Source organism: Lutra lutra, chromosome 6 (assembly GCF_902655055.1).
Source record: "Lutra lutra chromosome 6, mLutLut1.2, whole genome shotgun sequence".
Classification (NCBI taxonomy): domain Eukaryota; kingdom Metazoa; phylum Chordata; class Mammalia; order Carnivora; family Mustelidae; genus Lutra; species Lutra lutra.
The window spans coordinates 139,004,827-139,018,506 of record NC_062283.1 but is presented as its reverse complement, the minus strand read 5'-3'; the positions used below and the strand labels follow the sequence as shown (position 1 = coordinate 139,018,506).

Genomic DNA, 13,680 nt, shown 5'->3' with positions numbered 1-13,680 from the left:
GCCGGAGGAGGCTTTGGAGCTTTCCAGCTCCATGCACCTGAGAATCTGGACACTAACTCCCTCCTAGGAACTGACAACATTTGGGGAGCTCTTAAAAAAGAAGACCCCTACCTGATTTCCTCCAGGACTGGTTCAGAAATATCTAGCCCCGAACATTTTTGAATTCACTTTATTAGCTTTAAGTGAACTTCTAAAATCTTCCCAAAGCATAACTCACAGAAAGTAGAAAAGTCACAAGACAACATAGCCTACTCTCTCATCCACGATAACCTATTTCATTAAAGTAGTTGTTATGGGAGCAGACCGGGGGACCCCGTTTTGTCCCTCCAAAAAGGAAAAACCAAAAAAAAAAAAAAAAAAATCCAGACTTGTTTGGAGCTTTCTTTTTAAATCTTCTGTGTAGTACTTCTTAGATGCACGGTATTAATATCACTGATATCATTATTGACATTTTGACTATTTCTTAAATTATAATGACACACAACTACGTGAGGTACGTTAAAAGGATTTGATTTCTCCCTAGGAAAAACATCTCCAGGCTCTATAACAGACATCCAGAATCACCACCCTCCACCCACAACTGACACCAGTACTTTCTGGCCACCACATCAACATCCTCACCCTCCCCACCACCACCATCACCTTCCTCATCCTCACCACCATCACATCAGGATTCCTCGTATCCCTTACAAGTGCCAGCCACACCATTTCTTAGTTGAGCTAGCTTCTTGAAATGATGACTTTACCAAACTACATAAAATTTCATCAGTTGGGACCAAAGTCGTCGTCTTTTCTCTCTTTCTTCTATCTAATAGGGTCTGAACATGCACATGTGACTGAAAGTGTTGCCGATTGATGTGAAGCTTCCCTCGTAATTCCTAGTAACATTCTTCAAGGTGCAGAGCTCAGGAATTAGGATGTCTTCCCCAAGACATATCATAAAGGTGCTTCCTTTAGCCTCCAGCCCACCGAGGTCCTCAGATTTCCGAGGGCAGCAGGGGGTGATGGGTAATATTTTATGAGTGGAGAAGGGAACAGTTCAAATATATCTTTAAAAAAGAAAGGCATTATCTGTCAATGCATTGGCAGAGTTTAAAACATAAAACAAAACTATTTGATGGCTCTGATGGGCTGGCTCCCTTCGATGAAATCCCTCACAGTTTCACTTTGTGTTCGAGTGGATTGTATTTTGGGGATTTATAAAGCATCTTTCTCTGGAGTGTGCATCTTGGCTCTAAATAGTTGTGGTCATTCTGTTTTCCTTCTTCAAAAAGCAAGCAGAGTCTTGAAATTAAGCTAAATGACTAATTTGTCCTATCCATTCAATGGATCCTGGAAAAGCCGGGAACACACTTAGCATGCTGTACCATGCACTGGGTTCATCTAAAGTTATATTTAAAATAATACTGATGTCACAGGGAGGAGTCAGATGTTTTCCTTTTGTGCTGCATGTGTATTTTAGAAAAAACATAATTATAACTCATATATTTCCCGATGTAAAACTATTTTCACATAATCAGGGTTTTAATTTTTTTAATGTATCTATAAATAAATGGTATTTATGATAACCCAGGCTGCAAACACATGTTGCAGATGGTGGTGAAGATTTTATTCAAATCTGACTTCCACAGAAAATGATTTCCTATTATCATTCATTTATATTTGTAATGAAGCTCCTGACCATTTAAGTCTGTTCTTTCCTACTGTCTTTTAGCTTACAGAAGCACCGGAATGAATATTAATATGAGAAAGAAATAATGAAATGCTGAATGCTTGTGTTCCTTATGGGCTGCTTTCCTATGCCCTATTCCACTTAACAAAATTATTAATATCATTAACAGCAAGTGTGTCATCTTTTACAGTTTTTCCTGGTATCTGTTGTTCTTGTCATAGTTGATTTCTGTCTTTCATGTTCTCAAAACAATAAGAAACCCAAATGCTAAACCAAATTTTCCCAAATTAGGGATGTCACATCCTGAGTGCATGCACAAAAGCAATCTAAGGATCCAAATTAACTGAGTGCGAGAAAGAAGATTAGAATAAGTGGCAATTATCCCGCAGGGGACTTTCTCCCAAACAGGTACAAGCTACATGCAGTAGGTGAAAATGAAATGGGGATTCAAGATGTGAATCCGTTTTTCAACCTAAAATATACTCATTCCTGAGACAATATGTGGCTCCTTCAACTATTCTTAGACCAACACAAAATGTCAGGGGAAGAGTAACAACTTAAATGAATGAAATAAGTAAGAACAGAAATAAAGGGTGCTAAAATATCATCTACATACAAGGAAAGAATGACTGGACACTTGAAAACTAGCTCTTCAAATGTCCCCCTAGAAATGAGCCTTAGTTAAAGGTGAGAAATTGTTTTTAAATGATCACCAACGAACACACTATTCATTCAAAATATGCATACAGCCAGCAGACAAATTACTAAGACATTGATTTTGAGGCTGAAATCTGTGTGCTTGTCAAGTTTGGGGGCATGGGAGGTGGGGAGGAGAAGTGCGTAAAATTTAGCCTTTAAGAATATGGGGTGGTAAAACTGAAATGAACACGGAGCACTAAATATTTAACTTGAATTTTTAAAAACATGGGGGATATAATATGTTTTATCTTTAGTTTTGTTCAAACCTCCTAAGAAATTTGAACACTGAAAAGGAACTGAGGATAAGAGGACTCCCAGGCACCTTCAGTCATGAAATTTTAGGTAAGACACATCTTGGAAAGTCACAGCTCGCCTGTTTACAAATGTATTTCCTCCCAACAATTCGTTGGGACGTGTGACAATCTTTCTCACATTATGGTATGCCCAGGGCAGTTTGATCGATTACATTTCTTTGTACATAGATATGGCTGCATATTGTGATCACTAGAAGAAAGTCACCATCATATAAGTCACTGTCGTATCTTAATGCTAAATGATGTGAACTTCATGTAAATTCTTTAAACATCCCAGTGGAACATTCAGGTAGAAAATCCATAAGATGACACCATGTTACAAATGGAAAAGTTAAGAATCAGAAATAATAAACCTTAATCTAACGGACCCGAAGACACCAGCTAATTTCAAAGGGGAAAATAAAATAAAGACAATCAAAATACCTTTTTGGTTTGTGTAACTAAAACAACTAGCCACTTACCCAAATTCTGTGTCTTTTATCGAGCACAACACGTTAGGCCACTAACTTTCAAACATCTATGGTAAGAAAGACATTTTACTTACGAGTCGGTGCCTATGAGTGTATATAATTAAAACAAATTTTCAGGAAACAAAACCCATCCTTATGAAATACCATGTGTTCTGGTACTTTCTATTATATTCTTTTCTATTTTACTCCTTAAAAAAAAAAAAAAATGTTCCAGACTCACTAAGCAATATCACATTGCTCTGGATCACATCAAGCAGTTTGAAAACACTGCTTTCAACCCCCAAAACTTTAGTCACTACTGAAGGTAACAGATGGTTTCTAAAAGAGCCTAGTCAATTTTTTTTCTTTTTACCCAGTTATTCAGACAGGAAAACTGAGCAGGCAAAAATATTAAATAACATCTGTCCACTTGAAACAATACTGGGTACAGAGTCCTCTCTTCCTCCCTGGTTACCCAGAGGCAGAATTCAAAGAGTAAGGACGTTATAGGAAATAAACTACAAAGGAAAAATCATCAAAAAACTGAGTTTCCGCATTGAAACCCATGTGTATGAGTTCTTAACTTTATTATTAAAGTTCCACATCATTTTTTTTCATTATTCTAAATATATTTGAATACCATCTAATGCAAAAAGTGTAAGATGGGGCATATTATAGTAATATTATTTGCCACAGGGATGATGAACAATTTTGAATTAAATGTCCCCTCTTTATTTGACCATGCTTGCTTTGTAATTATTAGCAAGGCAGTAAATAATTTGCTGAGGAGCAGTCTCATTAGTACCCATTGAAATTCAGTAGGATTAATTTGCAATAAAAGAACTGAAAATTAAATGGAAAAGAAAATAGTTTCTGGAGTCCACTATAAGGTTATGGAATTCACATCATACCAAGTGCCTTTCTTCACATCAAGAAATTTAAAAGGTTGTATGAATAAGACTTAATCGTTATATTTTGTTCTAACACTCCAAAAAAAAAAAGTGAGAATAAATTCTTTTTCTTTCCATTTTAACCCTGAATTAAAACAAGTAAAATTAATTTCAAAAATGCCAACTTTCTGAATTTTGTTCATTCTTTGCCTTTTAAGTAATAACTCAGTCTGAACCTGTTTGGCTGTGAGATGATGCTCCAAAGTCATTTGAGGGGCCGAAGGACATGGGATACGCTCAGATACCCCAAGAGTGTTGCCCTTCGGTATCCTCTGGGGCCAACCTGTACCTTCTTCCTATTTCTTCTGCTCTGAATATCTCTCTGGAACTAGAACACGGAATAGAAAACGGTTCACAGCTTGGAATGCAGAAGGGTCCAGTTGGAGGTGGGAGGCAAGTGCAGACACCAGTCTGCAGTTTGGCTGTGCCTAATTCAAAGCGCAGCCACATGGGCGCCCCAGAGTACAGCTGGCCATTGGGTACCTAGGGCACAGGTGTTCATAAGAATCACCCACATAAGCGCACACACACACGCCCCCCCCAAGCCCAGGTCCATCAGGAAGAGAAGGCAGAAACTGTCAAAGGGGTAATGGGAGAAGGGAGGGGAGGAAAGCATAATCCTTGGGGATGGGGTGGGAGATAGAAGGACACAAAACACTGGCCACTTAAGCCACAAACGTGTTCCTGTATGTCCTGGACGACTAACACTTCCACAGCAACTGAAAGGCGCGCAAGGAAGCTGACCCCGCATACCATTCTCGGGCACGCTCTGCCGGGTAGGCCAGAAATGTAACTTAGCTGGCAGGAGAGTTATTTCAAAACACTCTTGGATTCGGCATGTTTTAAACTCACAAGACACCTATAAATTTTCGGCTGTCAGAAGTCATACGCCAGCAAGCTGCTCCAGCACCGACCCGGCCCGACAACACAGAAATCAGAAACTTGTTAAGACTCATTCAATTCCTCTACGGCTCTTTGGAGGGGCACAATTCAGTCCTAAAGCCTCCAACTTGGGATGGAGAGGAAAGGGGGGAAGTAGGTGCTAGCACTTTTTGCTAAAACAAAATCATCGTCATCGCAATAATAACGTGCAAATTTCCAATAATAAATTCTAGATGAAAGGAAATTTCGCGAACACATTAAAACAATTTCAAATAAGAAGAATGATAATAAACTCTGAGCTCCGCTAACCCTACACACCTCTAGCCTTAAATAAAGACTCCAAGAGCTTTGTGTTTATTTGCTCTGGGGTATTCCCCCCCAACAAATGACCGCCGCTTCCTACGATTTTCCAAAATGAATTAGGACGTCCACGGGTTTTCGGATCTGCCTCTTAGGCAGAGGGTACGGGTGTGGAGAACAGAATTTTCTTTAAGCTGCCAGGCGAGAGAACTTGGCTCTGGAAAGCAAGATCCAGAAACCCTTTCCCCCCACCCTAAACCCCCTGCCTCGGCCGGGCCGCGAGTCGCGGGGCTCCGGTGGCCCGGCTGCCGGGTACCCAGCCCTGCGGCCTAACCCCCCCGCCCCCCCCCCAAGCCCCGCGAGGTCTCGGCCGCGCGGCCCCCTCTCCTCCTCCCCCCCTCCCGCCCGCGGGGCGCGCAGCTGCCATCCCGACGTGGCGCGGTGGGCGGCGCGGGTACCTGTAGAACGCGGGAGGGCCGGCCTCGCGCACCGCATAGCCGCTCGGCTCGTTCTCCAGGTAGTAGGGCACCTGCTGGCCGTGGGGGTGCAGGAAGGGCGAGAGCTGAGGCGGGGGGTGCAGCAGCACCAGCGGGCTCGGAGACACGCTGTTGAGCGGCTGGAAGCCCCCCAAGCCGTTGGCGCCGAACGCCGCTGCCTCGGACCCGGGGCCGTAGGAGAGGCCGGACTGGCCGTAGACCGGCGCGGAGGCGGCGGGCGCGGCGTTGAAGTCGTACGCGCCACCCTCGGGATAGTTGTACACGGCGGGCTTGCTGCTGTCCACGTACACCTCGCCCAGGGGCCGCTCCAGGGGGATCTTGAGCTGCGGGCGGTTCAGAGGCTCCAGCTCGGTCCCTTGGATTTGATGCAGCAGGGCCATTCCGGACGCTTTGGTGTGGAGGGTCATGGTCATGGTCAGTGGTCGCGGGCAAGGCGCGCACTGTCTCCCCTCAGGGCAGAGGGCTCAACAGCCGAGCGGCCACCTAGAAGAAGAGCAGAGCCCGCGGTTAGAGGCGGTGCAGCGCATGTCCCGCCGCGAAGCGAGTTCTGGCCCTGCCGGGGGAGCCCGCCGGTCCGGAGGAAGCCGGGCGCCCAGACGCGATCAAGTGCAGCCCGGCGCGAGCGCGCTCAGCGAACTCCCGGGCTCCAAGAGTCTCCAACTTTAAGTAGCGATCTCCCGCGCTCATATGCATTACAAAGGTACTGGAAGCCAGCCAGGGGCTGTTGCCTCGCACTGATATTGGTTTAAAACATCACTCCAGGCGCAACTCGTTTTGGAGCGATCCCAAAAAGCAGCTTCCCTGAACTTAACTTTACTCGTCGCTGCTGGATGGAAGCTAAATTTCAGTGCGGGAGGGCGGGGGCGCAGAGGGATCTCCTAAAGGTGGCCCGGGGAAGACGAAGTTTAAAACAAACTCCCAAGACTAATCCAGGGGCCGGCTTTCTCCACGTGCTGCCTTATGTGCCCCATGCCAGACTCCTATCTATCTCTGTTTGTCTCTCTTTCTGTTTGATTCCCTCTCCTCGTTGGCTGGAAGCATGTAGTGTGTACATAGAATGACCCTGGGGAGGGCCACTCTGTAACTGAGATATGGCAGATAGAATGGGCTGTGGGGCTGCCTGTGCGGCCACCGCCAGACAGCTATATTTAGCAGCTGCGGGGACTGAGAGGAGACATCTGGGGAGAAATGGGGGGAGGGGGTTGTGGAGAGTCAAGGTGTACCTATAGAAAGAACTGTGCTTTGCAAGCAGAAGAATGGTGCCTGCCCTCAGTTTCCTCATCTGCGAACTTCCCGGAGTGGTCCCTTCTAGCCAGGACCTTCTAAGATGCTCCCAGCCTTACTGGTATGTTTGTGTTGGAACACACTACTGTACTTGCTCCCATTATGAATTCTCATGTGAATGATGATTCACAAAAACCTCTGGTTAGGCGCACATGGGTGTCCGTGTCTTCCACAGGTTATGCAACCAAAACTTCAGAAAGTTTAATATGAATTGTGACCTTTCCATACAAATGTAACCTCAGTTCATTAACTGAATCCTTGGCCCCTCTGTTACACTGTTGGTCTAACCAACAAATTTTGAAATGCAGTGCTACGTTTCTGTTCTTTACTCCTGCAATTCGATTCTGCATACACTGCACTAGGATATGCAAAATCTATCCTCCATTCACTGCACTAGGATATGCAGAATCAAATATTCAGATGAAAAAGGAATAGAAAAAAGTTTTGAACAGAATGAAAAATCTAAGCCTACACACACAAATAATATATGTATGTACGTACACACGTGGGATATGGTAAATATATTATGTACCCACAATCCTGGAGAGTTTATACTTTTTAATGAACTTCCTTTGCAACAGCCTAATAGAGTCTGATACAACTATCTGATATGACCACTAATGCTTTGCTTTAATTGCTATCCCAAACACCCAACAGAGCACCTAACAAAATGTTCATGGCACATATAAATGCCAAGGTTGCTGTTACCAACAGTAATTTTTTTTTAATTTTTTATACTAATAAGTATACATTTCACCTAGTTCTTACAAGAACAAACAGACCATTTTTGGACACTATGCAGATGTAGTTGGTTTACTATAAAGACAAAATTGAGCTTAGCATCAATAACCACAGATTGTAAGCAAAGAAAGGGTTAAAAATACATTAGGTGAATCACAGATATTTCTCTTTATGGCCAGCAACCATTACTTTCCAAAGCAATTTTTTTACAGATGATTTCGTTTCCATAAATCACACTTTCAATTTTCAAATGTCTTTTTTAAACACATGCAAAAGCACTTCATAGGGCTCTTAAAAATCAGCACCCGCCAAATTACACATGAATTACACAAAGAATCCTCCAAGTCCTGGAAGAAAACGGAGATGCACACACAAACCCACTGAAAACAGCGAATCCTCATCTCCCTGCTAGGATACAGACACTGGCCAGAAAGGTAAGTTGCTTTCTCAAAATGCTAAAGCTACAAAGACAGAAATCAAAACAATCCTACCCTGCTGGATCCAGAGCGTCTTTCCAGAAATGTTCCATGGGCTTGTAGAAGTCAAGGGCTGAGGCAGTGAGAGGGAAGGGAGGAATGTGCTCGCATGTGCGCGTAGCTCCGTGTGTGAGCGAGGCAGAGCGTGTGTGGATGTGTTTGTGTGTGGAATGGCAGGGATACGGGAAGCAGCCAGTAGGCAGGGCACTGGGCAGCCCCTCCCGGCAAACACAGCAACTGGGCTGCAGCGCTGAGCTGGATGAATGGCAGTGGGGAGTGAGGGGAAGCTTGCTGTCTGCTTGGGGGGAGCGGAGTGGCATGGCTAGAGTCAGCCTTCTTGGGGGGGAACAAAACCCCAACCCCGCTTGTTCCTTATCCTTGGAGCCTGGAAAGCGCCCCATCCTTTCTGCTGCCACCCTAAGCAAGAGGGAAAAACAGGCTTGCTGTAAATCATAGGCTTATGGCTAAAATAGAATGCCAGTCAAAAGTGTATGGATATCAAATTTACAAAATGTGACATGGGTGGTTTTTCCTGAAGAATATAATTTAACAATAAAAGCCTTCTGGAATACACTTGGATCAGATGCCTTGCTGGCCCCAGCCCCCCCACCTCCCCCCACCCCAGTCTCTGAACAGACACACTATTGCCGTGCCTCCGATTGCACCAGGAAACCAGACTTTGGAATAAATGTTTTGGCATTCTAGGGATGTGTTTCCAGCTGAAATGTAATACTCCTCCACCTCGTTAACCAAACCCACAAACCTTTCCACGAATAGCTCAGTTGACTGCTTTCTGTAAACATACAGAAAAATATATATTATTAAAAGCCTGGGGTATGAAGATAAGACAAAGGTGGGTACCTCTGTTTTAAACGGATTTTAGGCTTTCTGGGTGTACCAGCATTGATCATGGGGAACGGGCTGGGGGGGGGGTTCGCATACCACAGTGGTGTCCTGGATGGACCCCACCTGGTCCTCAACTTTTCTCCCGACCGTGGTACTGACACACAATAATGAGGTGTTCCCTTTGTGCCCTCACCCAAGGTCCCAGGACACGTGACACCTAGTGGAACCTTTGTTGCCAGACATTAGTCATGGCCTTGGGTATTAAATGACTCTAATCACAATGCCAGGAGTGGCCAGTCTCTGGCCCTGGGACCCTCTACAGTTACCAAGATACTATGAGTGGCTCTCCAGAGCAGTACAGAGAAAGAAGTTAGAAGTTTTATACATATATATATATATATATAGAGAGAGAGAGAGAGAGAGAGAGAGAGTTATAAAAACTTTAATGTTGTCATATTGTAAATATAAATTTCATGTTTTAAAAGACCCCAAACATTGTAATAGTGGAGCAGAGAGGCAATCCCTACACAATCAGCTGTAAAGGCAAATATTGAAAAGACAGTACCTCTTTGTAGGTGACAGTGGCGAATCCTAATTCCTCCTTAGGTCAACAGTGGTCATCCATGCACTAGGCCAGTCCAAAAATGTGGATGTGTAGGAAGGAAGAAGGGAAGGAAGGAGAGGGAAAAAAGAAGGAAAAATGAAGGAGACTATAATAATCTTAGAGGACTTTGATTACTCCGAGACCAGCAGGCAAGGTCAGTTCCACTAAAGGCAGTTTTCTTGAATGCTTTCTCTCCAGCATTCTCTTCCCTCTTCCTGGTCAGATTCATCTCCCAGGCTTGGGGACAGGGCTGGAAGACGTCCTGCACCTCGCCAGTTTTCCTTCGCTTCTTCTGGCAAACAACCCCACCGTGCAGCCGACTCCCAGCTCTCCCCTCACCTCTCTCCTCGAGGTCACAGGGCACCTGCTCCCCCCACTGCCACGACTGCGGGCACTGGCAGGTGAAGAAGGGTTGGTCCGGTGCCTCTCTCTCCAGCTCCACCGCTGAGTGCACCTCCGGACCCACTTTTCCAGCATCTCCCGGGCTTTTTCTGGCTGGCTCAAATTATGAGTCATCACTCTTTCTCCCACAAACATGACGCTCCTCTCAACTATGGGCTATGAACAGCATCACTGTCCCTCCAGTCGCAGCCGCCAGAAGATCATCTCTCAGTCTTCTCTGCCGGCTGTCTCTCCCTCTCTCACCTTCCACATTGCTGAGCATTCTAGATGTGCTGCCTCCCCCTCTCCCTCCACGTTTCCATCAGGCTTCTTCAGCCCGCATTACCTGACTTGTAAGAGGCTCCCGGGGACCTGTCTGCCTCTTCCTTCCCCCTACTTCTTAAATTCTGCTGCCTTTTAGTTCCTGGGTTCTTACTGCTTCAGGATCTATCTTCAGATGACCCGGCTCTACCCTTTCCCCAGATCATAGCTCCACCAGGGGTTCAGGCCTTCCTCCTGCCTCCTGTATCTCATCAGACCCCTAGCCCTATGCTCCAGCCAAACAAAACCCCATTGTTCCAAGCACTCGCAGCTTTCCTGATGACATTTTCTCTGCCTACAACCCCTGCTTTGCTCGCTTGTCAGGGCAAGCACCCTCTTTTTCAAGGTCCAGCCCAAATGCCACCACATCCCTTATTCCCTTTTAAAAAGGAATTTCCTGGGGTGCCTGGGTGGCTCAGTGGGTTAACGCCTCTGCTTTTGGCTCTGGTCATGATCCCAGGGTCCTGGGATCGAGCCCCACATTGGGCTCTCTGCTCAGCGGGAAGCCTGCTTCTTCCTCTCTCTCTCTGCCTGCCTCTCTGCCTACTTGTGATGTCTGTCGTCAAATAAACAAATAAAATCTTAAAAAATAATAAAATAAAATAAAATAAAAAGGAATTTCCTCTCCACTGAACGTCAATGGTATTCTCATGCATTTATTACATTCTTCCTTGAATGAGTTAATTTATTTTTTTTAATCCCCTTGTCCTGCTCAGAAGCACCTTGAGAACAAGCCTGCCTAGAGTTATTTGGGAACTCGCTGACTGCTTAGCACTGTGCCTGGTCATATCAGGTCATCAAATATTGGCTAATTTATTAAGCCAGATACTTAGAATAAGAAAATAGGATCCCATCTATCTGATAACTATCTCTAAAATCCAACTTTCCATGTAACGTTCTACCATTTTCAAAAGTGTTTTTGCTAAAGGATTATCTTTGTATCCTCATAGAAACTGAGGCCATGAAGTCAAATTTCAAATTCATACAATCCTGAAGATTGGCAGCAGAACTCACAAGAGAGTTCTGAATTTTTAGTTTGTAACCAGATAATACTATGACCAAGCATAGTTTCTTCTCTAGCTCCATTACAAGTTTTTTACATTTACAAAAACATTATTCCTCCAACAGAAACATAGAAGGAAATAAATGTGGAATTATTTCCAAAACAGCTTATGGTACTAGAGATGGTTCCTTCACTTCAAAACATGAAGATCTAGCTGTGTCCAAACTGATCTTTACTTTCATTAAAAATTCTGTTTGGGGGCGCCTGGGTGGCTCAGCCTCTGCCTTCGGCTCAGGTCATGATCCCAGGGTCCTGGGATGGAGCCCCGCATTGGGCTCTCTGATGGCGGGAAAACTGCTTCCCTTCCACTCTCTCTGTCTGCTTCTCTGCCTACTTGAGATCTCTGTCTGTCAAATAAATAAATAAAATCTTTTAAAAAAATCTGTTTGGGGGTGCACAGGGTGGCTCAGTCAGTTAAGCATCTGACTCTTGATTTCAGCTCAGGTCATGATCTCAGGGTCATGAGATCGAGCCCTATGTTGGGTTCCATGCTGGATGTGGAGCCTGCTTAGGATTCTCTCTCTTCCTCTCCTTCTGCCCTTCCCCCTCTAATCGTGCATGCACACATGTGCTTTCTCTCTGTAAGAAAAAAAAAATTAAAATGCTCTGTTTGGGATCTTGTCTTGTGCATTTATTTGACATCATCCATTTCCTCCAAAGTAAAAGAAAAATGAAGAATTTTCTTTAAAGTTTCACTCATTTTAAAAATAATTCTGTCTGGGGCGCCTGGGTGGCTCAGTGGGTTAAAGCCTCTGCCTCCAGCTCAGGTCATGATCCCAGGGTCCTGGGATCGAGCCCGGCATCGGGCTCTCTGCTCAGCAGGGAGCCTGCTTCCTCCTCTCTCTCTGCCTGCCTCTCTGCCTACCTGTGATCTCTGTCTGTCAAATAAATAAATAAAATATTTTAAAAAAGTAATTCTGTCTCTTTGTTTTAAGGGTTTTTGATTAGCTCCTAGACTTTTTTTCAACTGAACTTTGATTTTAGTTGTATGAGGAGAAATTTATATGCAGTGAAATGCACATATCTTAATGTGTACAGCTGGTCAGTTTAGATAAATGGGTATGCCCTTGTGGCAACCATCTCAGTGAGGTGACAGAGTATTTCCATCACTCCAGAAAGTTCCCTTCATGCCCCGCACTAGTCAACCCCTAACCCCTATAGGCAACTACTGTCCTAATTTCTATCACCATAGATTTATTTTACCTCCTGGCCCAGAATATGGACAAATTGGAGCACATACACCCCATTTCCACCCAATGACACAACCAGGCATGTGCTGGACACATGGTTTTGCCAAGGCATCAAAGCATAGAGCTAACCTTCTCTCAGTGAGAATCCTTTCCCTAGGGTCACCTCCTTCAAGACCACAGAATTTTAGTAACACTGTATCCATTGGACCGTTTTAAGCATAACAGGCTTTTTATGCGACCAAATGTTACATAAGCCTGCAAAGATACAAGGTAATAAGAAGCCAAGTAGAATCAGTAGTCATTAACATGTTCTTAAACAGCCTTTTCTTCCCATTGCCACTCTAAAAAAAAATTTTTTTAATAAAATAAATTAAAAGCCAAGAATCAAACCCCAAGGTCCTTAGTCTAACGAACCCTGGGATTCAGTGGTCATTTCCTGGCTTCCTACCCAGGAGTTGATAGAGATAGTTTGAATTTGGGGTTGTCAGGCAGAATGGCAACTCTAAACTGTGAATCAGTGCGTGACACAGATTTAATTCTCCAGCTTAACAGAATTTAGTAACTTTCATCTTATATTTTCTTGAAAAAAAATTTTTTTAAGTATTTTAGAATCTTTTTCATATAATTTACTTATCCTGCATGTGGCAGAAGACACTTCAGAAAGTACTTTCAGGGCGCCTGGGTGGCTCAGTGGGTTAAGCCGCTGCCTTCGGCTCAGGTCATGATCTCGGGGTCCTGGGATCGAGTCCCACATCGGGCTCTCTGCTCAGCAGGGAGCCTGCTTCCCTCTCTCTCTCTGCCTGCCTCTCTGTCTACCTGTGATCTCTTCTGTCAAATAAATAAATAAAAAATCTTTAAAAAAAAAAAAAAAAAAGAAAGTACTTTCACTGTAAGTGCCATGAATTATAAAAGAATTCCAATTATTCCAATTATTATTACACTGTGTCCCTCTTCCTCCCTTTATCTGTTACGTACTTGAGATATCTCATTGCTGGCTTAAGGTAGTCTCTG

At 44.2% G+C, this 13,680-nt stretch overlaps 1 protein-coding gene across 5 annotated transcripts in view; it reads right to left on the bottom strand.

Annotated features, from left to right (window-relative positions):
* The window catches only part of ESR1 (estrogen receptor 1), a 403,080-nt gene that overhangs the window by 290,805 nt on the left and 98,595 nt on the right, over window positions 1-13,680 (bottom strand). For 2 of the 5 annotated variants that reach the window (XM_047734308.1, XM_047734307.1), the window contains exon 2: window positions 5,725-6,246. In XM_047734308.1, the coding sequence (XP_047590264.1) occupies window positions 5,725-6,176 (452 nt within the window). In that variant the 5' untranslated portion in view covers window positions 6,177-6,246. Of the gene's footprint in view, window positions 1-5,724; window positions 6,422-8,279; window positions 8,405-13,680 lie in introns of those variants that run through there. The other 3 variants (XM_047734306.1, XM_047734305.1, XM_047734309.1) reach the window with 3 other exon arrangements.